Source organism: Pantherophis guttatus, chromosome 2 (genome assembly GCF_059756535.1).
Source record: "Pantherophis guttatus breed Tessera chromosome 2, ASM5975653v1, whole genome shotgun sequence".
Taxonomy (NCBI): Eukaryota; Metazoa; Chordata; class Lepidosauria; order Squamata; family Colubridae; genus Pantherophis; species Pantherophis guttatus.
Window position 1 is genome coordinate 211,449,490 of NC_142064.1, and position 20,042 is coordinate 211,469,531.

The 20,042-nt window shown below is 37.0% G+C and overlaps 1 protein-coding gene and 1 non-coding gene across 4 annotated transcripts in view; one reads left to right on the forward strand and one right to left on the reverse strand.

Annotated features, from left to right (window-relative positions):
- Positions 1-20,042, reverse strand: part of DNAH1 (dynein axonemal heavy chain 1) — a 184,024-nt gene that overhangs the window by 150,033 nt on the left and 13,949 nt on the right. Inside the window, exons 1-3 of one of the 3 annotated variants that reach the window (XM_087887726.1) lie at positions 15,443-15,513; positions 7,996-8,227; positions 5,258-5,330 (exon numbers count right to left, since the gene is read on the reverse strand). In XM_087887726.1, coding sequence (XP_087743852.1) covers positions 5,258-5,330; positions 7,996-8,205 — 283 coding nt within the window. In that variant the 5' untranslated portion in view covers positions 8,206-8,227; positions 15,443-15,513. Of the gene's footprint in view, positions 1-5,257; positions 5,331-7,995; positions 8,311-15,442; positions 15,514-20,042 lie in introns of those variants that run through there. The other 2 variants (XM_034439656.3, XM_034439631.3) reach the window with 2 other exon arrangements.
- Positions 14,239-14,340, forward strand: LOC117660644 (U6 spliceosomal RNA). Its single transcript, XR_004589757.1, has one exon. It is a non-coding gene; the product is annotated as a U6 spliceosomal RNA (small nuclear RNA).

The window sequence follows — 20,042 nt, forward strand, 5'->3', positions numbered from 1 at the left end:
ATACTACTTGCATCAGAGAATCTGCTGGGTTATGGTTATGGTCCCTATTGTATCTCCAGTATCAAGCTAGAAAGAAGAAACAAGAAAATTAAAGCAGAATATCTACAACAAAACAAAGCCCATTATGAACCACTTTAAATTATAAAGGTCACCTGAACTAAATTTGTGATAAACCTATATTAGGAAGGGAAGGAGATTTCTTAGCTTGTTCGTCTATCTACCATCTCAATCTTAGATTTTGCATCACTAACTTTAGATTTGATAGTATTCTGAATTGTTCGCATGGAGGTATGGGTTTGCTGGCAATATTTGCTGCTTTATTTATTTATTTTGTAATCATAGCAATGATTCTAGTCAGGAGATTTAAACAGGAGATTAAATTCTGTGTGATTGCATTCCTTTCACTAGGACAAATCCCAATATAAAATTTCTGTCTAAATAATGGCAAATTTTTGGGTCTCTTAGAATAACTGAATCCTGAAACCAGAAGAGACCCTTCAGGTCATGAAATCCACCCCCATACTCTGAATAGAAATCCAAGTGAGCCAGCCCATCAGTACTTGAGGAGAAAAGGTTTATTATTGCAACAAATGAGCAGTTATATTTGGACATACCAAGCTAGATTCAGACACCCTGGAAGATGTATTTTAATTATATTGTTAAATAAGCCACAATGCCTGGGATTTCATATAATAGTGAACCATATACTAAGGTATCAGAGGAGAGAAGAATGTTCTGCCCCATCTACGGACCCCAAAGAACGCAGCACACACAAAGTCTGTACAAACCTTAGTTTACTAAATTAAATCAATCTTTTTCAAACAAAGGCTGTTAATTAACTTTCTTAACAGCCTACAAGAATCCAAAGAATAAATAATTGTAATCTTACTATGGTTGGCAGAAAGCCCAGAAGCAATTTGCAGGAAATTGATAAGAGAACTAAGATCAAGATGCGAAGGAGAGTGAACGAAGTTGTTCCCTGCAAATTGCCTCAGTCGTCATCCTTCCTTAAATAGCCTAGACTAAGGCAGTGGCCAATTAGCCCCAAGCCTTACTCTCGAGGAGACCTCCTCCTGAGGAGCCACTCCTGCCTTTTCACAGCTCTGCGTGCCCGTGCATCGAGAAGAGGCTCCTCCTCTTCTTCCTCTTCACTTATGGGACCTTCTGAAAGTTCTGAAGGCCCTGGCTGAATCCCCGCCTCTGGCACCACATCTTCTCCAACCTCCTCATTGTCTGACTCGAGTGCCAGCTGCACAGGCTGCTGGCGCAGCCCCACACCAGCATCCTCACTGTCGGAATCAGCTACTAGCTGCACAGGCCGCTGACGGGCCACAACAAAGAAGCAGTATTACAGTGACATCTATAAAGACACTGAAGATGGAAACAGACAAATTCACAAGACTTCAACTTCAAACTGGTATACTGAAAGACACCACTGGATAAAAAGATATTGATTCAAAGAAGATAAGAAAGCATGGAAAATGTATACTGAAATTCTATACAGATACCTTTGAAGAAATGTCCTATTTACAAGAACCTCTAGTGCTAGAAGATGAAGTTAGGGCATTCTTTTGGTCATTACCAAGTCAGAAGGCTACATGAACTCATGGAATGTCTACAGAAATATGAAATAGGTACAGAAGAAATCAGTAAAGTTTCTGACTAAACTATATCAGAAAGTCGAGAGACCAACATAATGGCCAATTGGAAGAAGTCAATCTAGATACCAATACCAAAAAGGAGACTTAATGGCATATGCAAACTATTATAAAATCTCTTTAAATGCTAGGAAAGTAATGCTAAGAACTATCTGATGTACATTAGAACCCTAGATGGAAAGAGAGATGCATATGTTCAAGCTCATTTTAGAAAAGGAACAAGTGACATTTTTGCTGAGGCAACATTAAAGCCAAAAATATAGGAAGAATTCAAAAAGTGCTTCGGTGATTATAAAAAGGCCTTTTATCAGCTTCTCTGTATAAAATTGTGGAATGTACTTAAGAAAATAGGAATCTCAAAACATTTCATTGGTCCCATGGAAAATGTACAAACGTGTCAGGAAATCACAGTCTTGTGAAACAGACTGGCTCCAGTCAGCAAAGGAGTGAGATAAGGCTGTATATTCTCACCTTATTTATTCAACCTAGATGCTGAATATATATTGGGGGAAGTTGGATTAGAAGAAGATGAGCATCATTTAAAACTGAAGGGAAAAAAAATCAATAATCTACAGTACATTATGCTGATTATGCTATTTTGATAGCAGAAAATAAAAATGTTCTGGAAGCTGTAGTAATGAAAGTCAAGGAGCGCAGTGCAAAAAGGACTAATATTAAATATAAAGAAGATCAAATCAGTAATAACAGATGCAGCAACCAGCCTTAGACTAAGATAACAAAGATCAGTTACAGAAGTGGTGAATAGCCTTTTAGGATCAATATTAATACTAAAGGAAATAGCGGTTAAGAAATATACCACAGGCTAGCACTTGGTAAAGTAACAATACATCCTTGAAAAAAAAATATTCAGATGCCATGCTCTGTCTATATCTATGAAGATTAGAATCATGCTGGCATTGGTTGTCCTTGTACCACTCTATGAAACTGAATATTGGACTTTGAACGAGAAGGACATTTTTACTTATTTATTAAATAAATGTATATGGCCACCCATCTACCAAATAGAAAAAGTATTGATGATTTTGAACTTTAGTGTTGGAGAAGACTCAACAAGAAACCAGGCTCAAATTATCATATTTTGAACACATTATGCAAACCTAGCTCTCTGGAGAAGTCTGTAATGCTGGGAAAGGTGGAGGGAAAGAGAGGAAGAGGGCAATCAGCAGCAAGGTGGATTAATTCAATTACAATGGTAAGGAGTACATCATTGGAAGATCTCAAGGGTCAATTTGGAGACATTAAAACAGAAGAAAATCTATTAATAAATAAATAAATAACTTTATTATTTTATTTATTTTATTTTATTTTATTTATATACCGCCCTACTCCCGAAGGACTCAGGGCAGTGAACAGCCACAAGATAAAAATACATCATACAAAAGTTAAAAACCATTTAAAAGTACATTAAATAATTTTGGCCCCAAAAAACGAATTTAAAAACACCCAATTTGTATAAAACTTAAAAGCAAATTAGGGAGAGTCAAGCCAGACCAGCCTGCTGGAATAAAACTGTTTTCAGGGCGCAGCGGAAAGTGCATAAATCTGGGATCCTCCGTATCTCCGGGGGGAGCTCATTCCAGATGGCAGGTGCCCCCACAGAAAGGCTCTCCCCCTGGGGGCCACCAGTTGACACTGTTTGGCCAACGGCACCCTGAGGAGCCCCTCTCTATGGGAGCGTACTGGTTGGTGAGAGGCTACTGGTGGCAGAAGGCTGTCTCGTAAGTATCCTGGTCCTAAGCCATGGAGCGCTCTAAAGGTGGTGACCAAAGCCTTGAAGTGCACCCAGAAGACCACTGGGAGCCAGTGCAGCTCGCGCAGGAGGGGAGTCACATGGGAGCGCCACGTTGTTCCCATAACCACCAGCGCGGCTGCATTCTGGACCAGCTGGAGCCTCCGGGTGCTCCTCCAGGGGAGCCCCATGTAGAGAGCATTACAGTAGTCCAGGCGTGAGGTGACGAGGGCATGAGTGACCGTACGTAACGAGTCCTTATCCAGAAAGGGACGCAACTGGCGAATCAGGCGGACCTGATAAAAAGTCCTCCCGGCCACAGCCGTCAAATGCTCTTCTAAAGACAGCCGTGAGTCCAGTAGGACACCCAAGTTGCAAGCCCTATCCGTGGGGGACAACGACTCACCCCCAATAGTCAGTGATGGCACCAACTGACTATATCGGGACGTCGGAAACCACAGCCACTCGGTCTTGGATGGGTTGAGTCTGAGTCTGTTTCTCCCCATCCAGATCTGCACGGCCTCCAGGCACCAGGACATCACTTCAAGGGCATCATTGGGGTGATCCGGGGTGGAGATGTACAGCTGAGTGTCATCAGCATACTGGTGGTACTTCACCCCGAAACCACGGATGATCTCGCCCAGCGGCTTCACATAAATGTTGAACAGAAGGGGCGAGAGGACCGATCCTTGTGGCACCCCACATACAAGGGCTTCGGAGTCGACCTCTGCCCCCGTCAACACAGACTGCGACCAGTCGGAGAGAAAGGAGGGGAACCACCACAACATGGTGCCTCCCACCCCCAACCCTTCCAACCGGTGCAGCATGATACCATGGTCGATGGTATCAAAAGCCGCTGAGAGGTCTAACAGGACCAGGACAAAGGAGCAACCCCTGTCCCGAGCCCTCCAGAGATCATCAAACAATGCAACCAATGCCATTTCCATGCTGCACCCAGGCCTGAAGCCCGACTGGAATGGATTGTCATTGTACGTGTATACACAGTATACCCATACAACGAAATTCACTTAACACCCAAAGACCAGATCGAACACACATAACAATCCTCAAACACACTCCCACCCACCACAATTCTCCACCCCTAAACCACCCAAACATCCACACAACAGACCAAGTAATACTGTCCAACAGCTCACTGATGGTGACCCTTTAGTTCATTGTTGAGTGCAATTATAGCTCTGGGATAAAAACTATTAATGTAATTAAGTTGACACCACTTTCTTGGCACATAATTGAGCAATAAACCTTTGTTTCCTGGTTAGTTTATGTTTGGCATTTGTTTAGTCAGTTCCTCCACTGACAGAGTGAACTAGAACTGAAAAGCATTCTCAGGCCTGCTCACTTTGCATAAAGAGTTATGCAACTATGCATAACTATGTTGGAACTATGGCTGTTTTGAGGTTAGCTTTGTTTTTATTTATCGGTATGTCATCCAAAATGTCATCTTTCCCATGTTTCATATCTTTTAAAATATTGTTCTTATATGAAAGTACAATTGCATTTACATATTGTATATGCCATCTCTCATATCTCCAAACCAAAACCAAACATTTGTTCAAGGAGTTTAAACAAACCAATTGGAGATTTGTTTTCTTGATGTTCATTCCTTTATTCACAGCTGCTTTATAGAAACAGTGTGTGCCACATATACTTGTTTATAAACCTACTTTTTTTTGTTTTTATTCAACTCAGGTGCTCTGCTGATTTTGACACTATATGATCAACTCTCATTCTTCACTGTTTTCACTGCTGGATTCCAGGAGCTCAACTTTTCCCCCCTATTGCTCAGTAAGAAAGGTAATGATAATATCCTTTACTGTTTGTTTACCTTCTGGTGTGTGCTCCTCAAGCTCTGACTGCTGCAATAAATCTTGGTACACATTGGGACCAGTGCACATATCCTGAAATTAAACACAAGAAAAATTTCAAGAAGATGCAAGGTCAAGAATTCTATATATACAAAATATAGATAAGAAGATACTGAGCTCTCCAATTCAGTTGACATGCAATTTCTTAAGATTCTCAACAACTACATGAGCAGACCTCTACACATACAATGAAAACTTTCTAACTATCTTCCCTTTGCATATGGGATCACATTATTATCAGTGTCCTTATGTACTTATCATGAGCATTGATTGTCACTCATTGGATCATATAATAAATAGAAACTTACCAAATGACTATTTTAAAAAGACAAAACAAAAGATTGTTATTGAAGAAAAAAATATTCTCAGAACAACAGAAGTTCCCATCCAAACAGGACAAAGTAGTAGGCCTCCATTGGATACCTATCAGGAGTCTTTTAAGAAAGACAACAAATGGAATTACTCAACTGTGATGGAACACTTATTGAAATGGTAGCATTTTGGAGCCATCATAAAGGACCAGGTACTATGCACAATGGGTATCCTTACTCAGTTCTGCTGGAATTCAAATCTAGCAAGGCAAACTAGACTCTAAGTTGAGTAAGTCTGGCAAAGAAAATAAGTAAATTATTACCAGTACCAGCATAAGCCTGCCAGATCCCTATCCAAGTTTAAGTGAAATAAATACTCATGGACGCATGGACGCATGAATGTATGGATGAGTGGAAGTTTTAGTTCAAAAAATACCGTATTTTTTGGAGTATGAGACACACCTTTTCCCCCCTAAAAGGGGGTGAAAATTTAGGTGCTTCTTATATACCAAATGTAGCCCACACCCTTTGGCTTCTGCTTCGCAGCAGTTACCTCCTTGCAAGCAAACAGCAAGAAAAAAACAGCTCCTTTCAGCTTCAGCACAGCCTAATTAGCACAAGTTGATTGGATTGGCCTCCCGACTCTCAGCTGATTTGCTCTCAGCTGTTTTGCGCAGGGCTCTGCTGCTTGCTACAAAGAGGTAAATTGCTGAAGCAGATTTTTTTTTTCCTTGTGCTAATCAAGCTATGCTGAAAATGAAAATGAAAGTAAAGCAGGCTGTTCGCTGTAAGGAGGCAAAATTGATCAGAGGCAGAGGGAGAGGGAGATTTCTTTTTCTTCTTTTCTTCACCAAAAAAGGTAGGTGCGTCTTATACTCCGGTGCGTCTTATACTCCGAAAAATACGGTAATCACTTGTGAACCTGCGTCTGTTTCTATATGTACTGCGTTTTTGGATAAATATAAACATAAGAAACATCATATTTACACTTCTCAGTATGACACATACAAACATCATATTTCCCCATCTGTACAATGTCTTGCAAAAGTTACTGAGAATTCAAACATCTAATGGACACATTTGGATACAATCCACTGATTTTTAAAAAATACAGCTTCTGGTACAGTTTGTGAATCATACTGTATCTAGAATGACTTCCAATAAGTATAAAGCAGAATTTTTCTCTTACCTCTGATATTATGAATCAATCTTTACATGTGGTTTCTATTCTGCTTCTCTTTTTTTAGTCTTTCTCAGTTCTATTATTAAAACTTAATTTCAAGCTCTTAAATTTTATTGAAGCAAATCAGTTGAAACCAGAATTACAACATATGGGGTGCCCTTGTATAACAATTATGAAAGCATCTGAGATATTTTTGAATAGAGACTGCTACTTTCTTTCACAAGTGGCAAATTTTCTCCTTAAAAATTAGAAGAGAACGGAAAACAATCTATTTTCCATCTTCTTATCCAAATTAAGAATAGCTTGAGGGGAAGAAAAATAGCAACTGGGCAAAGAATGAAATTAGAAAATCAGCAATTACTACCTATTGATGAAATAGATCCAGAATTTATATATATGATCGGGCTGTGCAGTGCTTCAGATTCAAGGCAAAAAAGTGCCTTGAAGAACAAAGGGACATTCACTTAACAGGTATCTGCAACACCTTAAAGTAGCTTCATATATTCCAAGATTTCTATGGCTGTTGTCTCTAGTTGTCGTGAAATTCCAAGAAAACTATTGTTTACTGTAAAAAATTGCAGACAAGTACTATTTATTTCTCCACATGTTCCAAAGCATCTTTTTCCTACCTATATATCTATATCTATATCCATATCCATATCTATATATCTAAACTGTACATCTATCTATCTATCTATCTATCTATCTATCTATCTATCTATCTATCTATCTATCTCTATCTATCTCTATCTATCTATTTATCTATCACAGGTAGTCCTCAACTTATGACCACAATTGAGCCTAAAATTTATGTTGCTAAGTGAGAAATTTGTTAAATGAGTTTTGCTCCATTTTAAGACTTTTCTTGCCACATTTGTCAAGTTAATCACTGCAGTTGTTAAGTTAGTAACATGGTTGTTAAGTGAATCTGGCTTCCCCATTGACTTTGCTTGTCAGAAGATTGCAAAAAGGGGATCACATGACTCTGGGACACTGCAACTGTCATAAATATGAGTCAGTTGTCAAGCATCCTAATATAAATCACATGACCATAGGGATGCTGCAATGGTCATAAGTGTGAAAAATGGTCATAAGTCACTATTTTCAGTGCTATTGTAACTTCAAATGGTCACTGAATGAACTGTTGTAAGTCGAGGACTACCTATATGAGTATAAGAAGAGAAGTGAGATTCTATATACTTACACCCAAGAGATCTGAAGCACCAGGTGTTAGGACATCAGAATAAAATCCACGTTCTTTCACCATTGGATATTTCTTATTGAATGTTCTGTAGGAAGCATCTGCTGGAATTGAGCTGGTTCCTGGACTAGAGTCTGTTCTTTGGCTGTTGGGATATGGGGGATATGGACTTCTTCCCAAAGAGTTTGTCAGTTCCTTCTTGGCTTTATCCATCTTGCTTTTTGATCTCACAACACTGAGGCACATTTTTACATCATACACAACAAAGAAATTGCTATGAGTATCTCTACCATTAAAAGCAACATTTAATAATTTGACAAGACAAATCTACATTTATAAACCATGGTCAGTGTTTAATTTGTGCAGAGAGAGACTTGTGGAATTAATCTCTTGGAAACCAAAACTAAGAACTGACAACTCCCCACAATATTCCAGATAGATGGGGTCAGTTTCAATTAATCTTCGATAGCACACATTTCAGTGGATTCTTTCCTGGAAAAATGGTATCTAAAACAAAACTGCAGGAAAAAAAACCCCAAAAAGAAAAAATAAACTGCAGTTATATATGTAATTTTGTAATGTACATTAACATGAAAATATAACAATCTCATTATGTAGATACATAACTTGAATGAAAAGGAGACTATAGTGCTTACCAATACATATACCTGCAGTACTGCAGTAGTAGTAGTAGAAAACCAGCATAGGAAGCTAGAACCTATTTGTCTACAAGAACTTTCCTGATGCACAGAATATAGAGAATGCAAATGGTATACATCTATGTGACTGCAGGAACCTCCTTTGCTATATTAATTAATTATTAATTAAATAAAAATATTACTATTCATGGCATCTTGAGCTCCTGAAAGTATAAATATCTATATTCAAGATGCCATGAATAGTAATCCTTCTTTAATTTTTCAAACTAACAACTCTCAAATCAAATAAATCTTTACTATTGTCATCCATTTTAGGTAAACCAGGTCAGGAAACAGACTCCTCAAGAGTACTGGAAGTTTACTGATCTAAACTGTAGTAACAGAATGTCAAAAGTATGGTTTGTTTCCCTATATCCTCCCCCTACACACAGGGAAACATTTTGAATCTCTTTTTAGTGTTTTCTTATGTTTTTGTAACATTCACAATATTGTCTTCTCAAGCTCATCTCTCTGGGTTTCCACAATGATGGTCATTGACCAGCACAGTCCTGTGAGTTAAGTTGGATTTAAAGACAGTGATTAGTCCAAAGTCATTTCATGGTGATGGATGAAGTAGAACTTGTGTTTCCTGACGCCTAGTCTAGCATCTTAATCATTACACTACAGTAGATCTCCCTGTACCACCACACTTTGTTTGTTTGACTGTTTATAACAAAATAGAAACCACCATGTTGCAAGCAAATCTTTACCATCTTCTTTATAAGAATCTTTCTGCATTCCATGCTGTATAGGCTCCATAGGAATTTCTTACAAAGTGAAAATTGTGATTACCTAAAACATACTGCTTTGTTTAACTGTCCAGTTGTCCACAGAAAGATAAAGGTAAACCAAAATTATAGAGAATACCTAAGAAACTAGAAAATAGAGTTTGGCTTGTTTATATAATCCCTATACTTTATATTTGATTCATTTTAGAAAACTGATGTCTATTCATCTACATCTAGAATCATACCTGACTTACTAGGCTAACATCAAAAAGGATGAAGAGTCAAACCTGATCATCCCAAAGGTGGATGGATAGATACAATATCATCTATCTCCAGCCTACAACATAAGTCTTTTCAGCAGTTTCAAAAAGGCTCCACGCTAATTTGCACTACTCAGGTGACCCCGAGGACACAGATAAATAAACCTCCAAGTGGCATCAACGACTCTCTACAAGAATGCATGTGACCAGCTGTCTGCAAGGAATATAAATCCTTCCATTCCCCACTATCCAGTAAGAGCTGAAGAAGCTCTTGGATGAGAAGTGAAACGTCTTCAAAGAAAAATAAGGAAGTCCAGTTGAAAAAGAAGCACCTTTGGAACAACCATGACCTGGATGATTGAGAAGCTCTATAGACATCAAATTTGATTAGTACTTAGTCAGGAAACCATTAAGAAATGCCAAGGATGAAGATTAGACTGGAAAGTAACAAGAAAAATGCATATATAAAATTGTTTAATAAATAATAATAATAAAGAAATAAAAAAAGAAAGTCCTGGAAAAAGCAAAGACAAATCACTCCTATAATGCTGCCAAGGAAATAGCATGGACATGTCCAGCAATCAAGCATGAGCTAGGCTTTATCTACAATTCTTCTTATAGTCTACATAACAGCTTTTTTCATCCCATTTCAGTCATCATTCATAAAACTGTGTAATCAAAAATTACCGGTATGTCTTAAGATGTTTGCCCCCAATGACAGTTTCCAGTAAGCATTTTATGATTGTGGTAGCTATTTTTTTATGAGAAGATATTTGCATTAACCATTATGTAGGACTGGCCATGTTTGCTTTCAAAATTCCAATTCTTCTGGCCTATGATACAGTATTCCCTATTCTTGGCTTGATTCCATCCTCTCAGTTTTTTAATCAAAATTCGGTTTTAATTGGGTTGTTTTAAATTCGGGCCAAAATTATTTAATTGTTTTTTAAAATGTTTTAAAATTTTATATGCTATGTTTTATCCTGGCTGTACAATGCCCTGAGTCCCGCAGGAGAAGGGCGGTATAGAAATATAATAAAATAAAATAAATAAATAAATAAATAATATATTCTACCACTTTCTAATTTGCCTAGCTTAGTTTTTACTAGAAGCATTAAAAATGCTTCTACCCTTTGTGCTTTTTAAAATAGAGATGGTAGGGACTGAATCATGGATTTTCTGAATGAAAATGATAAGATCTAGTCTTGCCATTAAAAAAAAATCTTCAGCATTCTAAGTAGAAGGGGGAAAAAATTAAAAGTCTGTATTTGGTGTTGGTTAACTAAGACTAACAAAATGACCCAAAATGTTATATCAGAAATATTAACGGAGACCTTTGAAAAATGGAGTCAGAAATTAATAACTACACTATCAATAGTGTCAGCAATGATATCTGATTTATATGGACAGGTTATGTCCAAAAGATGTTAACGAGGGAATAACAGATGTGGAGCAAATTTTGTTTGACAAGACAGAGAAAGTACTGTACTCAAAGTGCAACTACAAATAACAGATCAAGAGAATGATTTAGAAAAGTATGCTTTATTGGATATACAAAAAAACTGGCTGAAGTTTTAAAGACTAAAGGGGAAATACAGATGAAATGTTTTCTTATTGGATCTAGAGAAGTGGCTTGTTAAACCCTTGGAGAAATCTGAGTAATAGGATAAAGAAGAACTGAAGAGAAACCAAATCCTACAATACTTCAATGGACTAAAGATTAAGACTTAGAAGTATAAGAAAGGAATATAAAGCTGGTTTATTCGGTCACAGTGGTCGTTGAAATAACACTTTTTTTTTGCAAAGTACTGGCAACTCTTTACAGACTTTTTGCTGAAAACAAAAACTGAAAAGTTGATATTTATTGGATTTGCTTATAAAAGGGTGAGATATGGGATGAAGATGTATCTGTAATCTTATAGGGGTGAAAGATTACTAAATTTGTTTATATTTGTTGTAATGAAAGATGGAAATTATCTATGTATTTCTTTTCTTTTTCTTCATATCTTTTCTGTTAATTTTTCTTTTTTACTTGCATTTTTTCTTTCTTACTATTCTTTTTTAAGTTTAATTTTTATTAGTTTTTACTACTATAATCAAAATCCTTGATAAAATTATGTACTAAAATTTAATTTATATCTATCATTTGGTTCACTTAATTCAAGAGACCTTTTTAAAGCTGTTGTCATATCTGGAATTTCTCACTACAATATTCTGGGGCACATCTGCCCCTTCTGAATATGTGTGATGATACTGCACCTACATATATGAGGGATGAAGCTTATATTGGAACCTTTAGAACCAATGAACACTATGGCCTAATACTGTAGTGATTTTACAAAGAACACTGTGGCCAGATCGCGATTTTATGAACAAATAAAGGTTTTATGTTAGATATTTCACTTGATATAAAGAGGGAAATCTTCCCAAATGACCTTACCCTTGTCTTCACTATAAAGCTTGCATTTAGGAATGACTGTAGCCCATTAATTTTCTCCATTCCAGCAAGTTTCTGTTATACTCACTATATCTATTTTGTTCAAAATCCAATTTCTGGTCTTAGAAGCTGGTAGCACTAACACGGAAACACCAGTATGTCACATATTTTTCACATTTTAGCATGAACCTTTTTCACAGCATTTTTGTCTCCCTTTCATCTCCCGATTGACACAATCACTCATCAACCTACTTCCAGCACTGGTCTGTGATAGTGTGAAATATCTGTACCTTCCTGAACCAAATGCTGTCTAGCAGCTGTCTGTATTCCCTTAAGAATAGGTTTAAAAATTACTCTGCCAGTTTTTTTGCACCAGGAATTGTTTCCATCTTTACTTTGAGTAGATGTTCTATAAGTTTTGCTTGTGCTAAAACATTCTTCAGTGCCTAATAAATCTATACAGTATTCCTCTGCCTGATGTTATTGTCTCATCCCTAAACTCTGCTTGTCTAGTTGGCCCTACTCATCAAATAACTACCTTTTTTTCAAAATGCCACCTTGGGAATCTTGGATGCCCTGCTATCTAGCAAACTAAATTTGGTTTCCTAGGTTTGGTAACTACATTTCCCAATATAACTGGTGCTAATATGACCACAACCACTGCTTTTCTCCCAGTACTTTATCTAAACATCTCATGATACCTGCAACTTTTGCACCAGATGGGCAAGTCACCATACAAACTATATGCCCATCACAAACCCTGGGTGAATGAATCACCTACAAACTTTCACTTTCTTCCCAGTGAAGCATCAGAGTACGAGGAGATAGTTTTTAGAACCATAGATATGACTCAGTCAAGCCTTCAAAGTTCTCTTATCATAATCTATATTAATAAAAAATAGTTCCGGTCAGACTTGTGGAGTCTCCTGATCTGGCTGGGCTGACCAATGTGGGTTCATCACTGAATGACTGTGTCCTTCCTACAGGAATGCTTTTGGTATTTTTAAAGGGGGTCCTTCTCCAAGACCCTTGTTCTCCTTGAATTGGAACTGTGACAAAGTTATTGCATTCTGGAAGTTTTTGTCAACATACATCTTAGGCTGTGTAGACATCTCCAATTCAACTCTTTTTGTTTCAAGGGAAAGGACTTGCTCACTGCTAGCTAGAAGATAACTGTACTGAACATAAGCTCACGATTTGTGTCCATCAAGCAGACAATTGTACATTTATTATGATATGCAATATAGTGGAAAGCATCTTATCCCCTGATATCCTTTATGTAATACTAGATATTGTTGGTAACTTTATATTCTTCTTTTTTAGGAGCTAAAAGATAATATCTATGTTATAATTTTACAGACCTTGAAGCTTAAACTTCCTTGATCAGTTAACCTCACTTAGATGCTTAGTTTCTGGAGATAAGTGGTCAATGTACTCCATCCCGTTTCTCCTATCCAGTTAAATTCCCTTGCAAAATTTTCTTCTAATCTGAGCTCCTGTTCATTCACTCTACCATGATGCCCAAGTGTTAACAGAATAACGGAATTGGAAGGGACCTTGGAGGTTTTCTAGTTCAATCCCTTGCTCAAGCAGGAAACCCTATATCAGTGATGGTGAACCTTTTCGGCACCGAGTGCCCAAACAGGAATGCGTGTGTGTGCATGTGCGCACATGTGCTGGAGCACCGGTAACCCAAAGACCAAGTGGCCAGCACACACATGTGCACCAGCCACCTGGTCTTTGGGTTTCCAGTGCTCTGGCAAACCTGAAGACCAATTAGCTGGCGCACATGCGGGTGCCAGAAACCAGAAGAGCAGCTGGCGATGGTATGCGTGCCCAGAGAGAGGGCTCTGCATGCTACTTCTGGCATTGTCCAATCTCCTCTTTAAAAAATCTCCAGTGTTTGAGCATCTACAACTTGCACTGTCTCAAGAGTGATCTGTTGGCTGGTAAATATTGAGGAAGGAATGGGATAATTTAATCCCTTAAATGCTATATATGATGCCTTGATTCCTAAGAAAAAGTAGAATAAAAATATAAATGAGAAAGAAGATGGATGACCAAAATTTACTTGATCATAGTTAATGACTTAAGTTGAATACAATTTTAAGACAATCTAACTACTGTATTTGCTGCACATTCACTATATTAGATTACTACAGAAAAGATTAGCATGGTCCTTGCATAAGGATGACATGCAAATTCAAGGGATGAAGTTTCAATATAATATACTGTAAATGAGAAAATTATTTACATAAATAGCTACAGTTTCTGAAACAACATAATCTTTGACAATTGGCTACATGTGAGTAATTGATATCAACATATCAGGCACAGCTCATAAATACACCACCTGTTGACTAGATGTGTATATATTTGCATAACGTAGTTTATTTGTGTATGGCTTAACATATAGGATGTATCCAGCTATTTCACTTTATAACTTACAGATTTTGGCTTTGAATATTTTTCAGAATAAAACACAAGTTTATTTTAATAAATATAGCGGGTACATTCCATATTGTGGTTCAATTCAACCTTGTTCTATACAGTATTCTAATAAAGGCGTTAAAAAGGCTTAGTGAGTACAAGCACATCATTTAAAATGCTGAATTGTTCATCCCATGTGCTTTAATAGCAATTAACCAGAATTAGATTCTCCTTTCAATATCAATATTTCACCAGGCATTAAATGATTGACCATGAGTATATTTTACGTAAACAATATTGTAATTCAAAAGAAAACAAATTTATTGTTCCAATAGCACAGATAAGCTTTTCCATATAAACGTTAAAATAAAATTTGTATTTAAAGTCTTTACAGTATCACACAACTGAAACATTTCATTTCTGCTTCTTTGGCAATTAAAATAAATGAAAAAACTTACTGCAGAATTCCTTTTGTTTAGTTCTCTAATAGCTGTCCCCCCACCCCTTGGGTGATCTCATCTCAATTTCTATTCAACTGCCAAGTAAAATACAAGTACAAGCAATTATTATCAGCCTGAGTATCCAAGCTAGATAAAGATGCTTATGTAAATGATGGTATTAATTAAATGCTGCCTTCAGCGTTCTGGCAAGAGGCTAATGCAGCCTTTTCTTTTGCAACATTTTGCCCCCAGAGCTATTCCTTGTGTGCCCAACCTAACCTCTCGCAGCAAGATCTTTCCCGATTGGCTACTGCTATCACACATGAATGGCTGTGCCATAGTGGGATGGCATCAGCAAATAAGGGTTGGTGACCAGTGACTGAGCAGATGTTGTATTATAATTACGAAGGTGAAAAGGCAATAAAAAGAAATCAAAGCATGAGCAAAATCTACATACCTTAGAGGAGTCAGGCTAATCTGCTCTATGTGTGCTCAGCAAGTTCCATATTTAGGCTAAAACTTATCTTCATGTAAAAAGAAAAATAGAATTACAATGTTGTGTTGGAAAAGAGATAATATATTCTTTTGCTATTCTTGTATGTTGCAGAAAATAACTCTGAACACTCATTTGTTCCAGAAAGGAAAAGAATATGGCCTTTATAGATCCGGAATAAAAATGATAAGAATACTCATGAAATGGCAGGCCATTGTTATGAGGAATCACATCTTCCTTTGTTTCTCTTTTTTCTTACACCTTTGCTGAGTAAATAATCTAAAACAGAGGAATGACCAAACAGAATAATAGCTAAATGAATGTGAAAACGTAACATTTAAAAACAAATTACAAGAGGGGGACTATCTCATTCATCTGTAGCAATGCCTCAGGTAATCTATGACACTTCCATTCCATCCTATATCCATTATCAGAAGTGAAACTAGCGGATATAATGGGTGGAAATAATACTGTTCCCAGCACAAGGTTCTGAAACTGGAAAGAATATATATGATCAGGAAGAAAGAAGCATAGATTTCATTAAAAAAAAATCAGTTACGCATTCCCTCCATTACATACACATTACTCAGGGGGAAAAAACAAAACCCTTCCCATTTAATTTTTTAGATAAATGTTTCCCAAACTTGTAATAGTGAAGTATGTTTGCTTTCTGAATTAGAACTGGAAATACACTTCAATCTTCTGTCCTGAAAATAGATATTTTAGGCCATTTAAGAATAAGCACTATCTATAAGACTCAACCCCATGAGGAAAGTGCCTGGTATTAAATCAGATCACTGATCCATCTAACTCATATTGCCTTGACTGTAGCATTCAGATAAGGGTTTCTGAGCCTAGCTCAATAAGCCACAGATTGTCCTAAGGACTTTTTGCATGCAAATAGGTGCCCATGTTCCTCCTAAATGTTTCTCCTTAAATCACTGTTTTAAGCATGTCATCTGCTTAGAAAATTGGCCTAGAGCAATGATTTATTCAGAGATGGAGTGAATAACCTCTTCTGAGGACTGGCTATTCAGTCCCATTCAGGGGGCTAGTACACAGTCTGGCAGTTACTGTTATAATCAATTCAGTCTAATGCAAAGTAAATAACAAAATATGAAGAGGATAAGCAGACAGATAGAAGCTGTGATATCTGGCTGAGAAGTAAAATACATTTTGAAACTGCAGTCCTGACTCCTGCATGATATGTGAATTACTGCTTTTCATCTCTATTGGAAATCAACTCTGTAGCCTAATGACAACACTGCCAATATCAAAACAATTTGCTATTTCAATGCTGATCTAATCATAGGTGAAGAAAATAGGGCAATTTTATTTAGGAAATTCTCCATTATCCATCAGAACTTTGTGTTGGTGAGTGTCTAGAGGTAAATTTTCAAGTCTGTTATTTTTGTATAGGTTCTAATGTTGTGTACAGAAGTTGTACAGATGTAGCCTGAAAGATAAACTGATCCACATACATTGGACTATGCTGATCCTGTATGTAAGACTACAAACAGAACAAGTCTCAAGTTCAGCCAAGTATTCCAGTGGATGCTAATAAAAATTTGAATCTAAAAAGCGAATCATATATTACTACATGATGTCTGCTTCAGATTAGATTTAGAAATACAACAAGGTACACAAAATATGCTGATAAGCTCTAAAATGAACAAAAGAAAGAATAGCATTCACTGTAGAACATAGAAGGTGGAGGGAGGAATTATGACTCAATTTTAGATCATCCACTTGCCATGAAGAAAGTTCAGCAGGTGTGAAAAATCCCTCTGCCTAAGAATCTGGTGAATTAATTTCAGGTTAAAGGGAACATGAGACTAAAAGGACCTGTTCACTAATCTAAATTTGTGATCAGCAGTGAGAGTGCTGGCTGGAGAGGAAATGGTGATGTTCAATAAAGGAGTGTCTCTAGGCATGATATCATTCTTGCTACTGATTTTGTGTGATTTTGTGTCTATATATTGCTTTGTTTGACAGAATGGGTTATAGTTTTATAGATGGTAAGAGGCTGATTGTTCCTTTGAAGTCATTCATGGACCTCACCATTCTGGACAATTTTTATCAAGTTTCTCACCTTCTTTTTGTGGTTGAGGTGGTGTTGGCTCTGCTACTCCAAAGGATCCTGGATGAAGTACATTATCTGGACCCTTTTCAGTCAGAATTCAAGCCCTGATACAGAACAAAAATTGCCCTCTTATATGATATCTAGCAGGAGTGGGAGGGAGGTGGTACATCCATCCTTGCTGCTATCCTTTTGGGCCAACAGGGAATTGTTGGTGGATGGCGGTCTTGTTCCAGTTCCTCCAAAGTGACTGACAAAATTTCCACCTGCCAGTTGCAAAAGCCAACACTGCTTGAATTCGCCCATATAATATGCGGATACAGTATGGCATCCTAGCTCTTGGAACGAACTCAAATGTGTATGTGGACAGCACTTCAAAAAATCACTCATGTGTACCAGATGGCCTTGTAGGCTATTACCTATGTTTAAAGCATGCAGGTGATTCCACTGCCCTTACTCTTGGCAGTAGCAATCTCAACCTCTGTTCCTTTTGAGTGAGGCAATCATAGTAAACTCAACATCATCCTTCCTGTAGATGACTTCACAGAGAAGCATTTGAACCAGCAAACCTTACTCCACCTAATATCCCTGCAAGCCTTTCAGAGACACTCTCAAATCCTCCTTCCATTTCAGATTTGCTGTGGACATTTCAACCTTCTTGAACGCACAAGTGGAAGTGGCTGAGCATGGCTCACTTAGTGGGTTCATTTATTAATAGTTAAGACTATGATCCAGATACAATTTGGCCCAATTTGCCATTTTCCTACATTCTCAGATGTTTTCCAAGAACTTTCCTGGGGCTCCTCCTACTGTTGCCACCCTTTTGTGCCTGCCTTTCCTTAGGTTAGCCTTAGCTCCTTCTAGTACCATTAATAAACAATTTGTATCTGAGTGTAAAAGTGTGTCTGATTTCCATTATTAAACAACATTTGAGAAAGTGTCATGGACAAAAAGATTGTCATCACTTTCCAAAGTCACTGGAGGTCAGGCAACGTAAAAAATTAATACATGAATGAATGATAAGGGAATATATATATATATATATATATATATATATATATATATATATATATATATATATGAATATATATATATGTGTGTGTGTGTGTGTGTGTGTGTGTGTGTGTGTGTGTTTTCTGAGGTTTTCGCGGGTGTTTGTATGTAGGTCTTTGGTTATTCGGGTTTTCTCCCGCGTAAAATTGGAGATTTTACGCGGGAGAAAACCCGAATAACCAAAGACCTACATATATATATATATATATATATATATATATATATATATATATATATGTATGTATGTATGTATGTATGTATGTATGTATGTATGTATGATTTGTATGCTGCCCTATCTCCATAAGACTCATAATAAATGTTGTAATATTATGGGATACTCATAAATCCATTCAAATCAGAATGAAAAAAGTATCTGATGCTGCGGCATCTCTAAGGAGATATCAACTATACTAGCCCTTGACTGCTGGAAGTTTCATGTGAAAATGGAATATAAGTGCAATCAAGAAGTGCTTTTTTAATAAGAGGAATTTCTTAATGAAACAGAATATCAAGTCTATTTATTTCTCTAAAGACTTCCCCATCATTATCTTCATTTACTCTTTTGCTTCAGCTTGTTTTCTTTTGCTACTAAAAGTTAAATCCTTGAAGAACGAGTTTCCTACAGAGAGTGTTGTTTTTATTAGCTGTTTAATGTTGGGCCCATATCTATTTTCGTAGCAGCACAGCATGACAGATTGTTATCAGCTAAGATCCATGGACTCTTGATGAATCATGGTTAGGCTCTTTTATGCCTGTTGAACTGCTACCATGGAACATTAATGTAAACTGACCTACTGTGTCTGCCTTGATGTACCAGCAGTGTTCCCTTGAGGTCATAGGAGAGGCCAAAAAAACTGCACTAACTCTTCACCTTTGAAAACTTAAGCTTTATGCCTGTTCTACTGAGAAGAATGCTCAAGGGACATAAGCACCATATACACACTTCTTAATAAACAACTTGCATGACAATTCGATTTGTATGGGAAAAAATCCATAAAAGAATCACAAAACGCTTTTCAAATTCAATCTTCTTCTTCCTTCCAATCTATTCTATCAGCATTAGCTGCTTTTATAAAACTGTGTCCATTTAGTCTCTGATGCTAAATGAGGTGAATATTTGCTGAGAAATGTAGCCAACTTGGAAACACACAATTTTTGTCTCACTGGACTACTCTCATTAATAGCGCCTCCATATCTTTTTACTCTGGAAAATTTTATTCCCTGTACTATCAGTGCTATTAAACATTTTCTGCCTATGAGTGAATATTATCCCAATAGATTGGACAAATCAGATGTGCATGTGTTTGTTAAAGACATGCTCTTTGTTTTAGCTATATTAATTACTTTGTCAGTAAAAAGTGGCAAAACTGCTTTTCTCTGCATTCCATTGCTTTGTTTTATTTGAACCTGGCTCTGAAATCAAACAAGGCT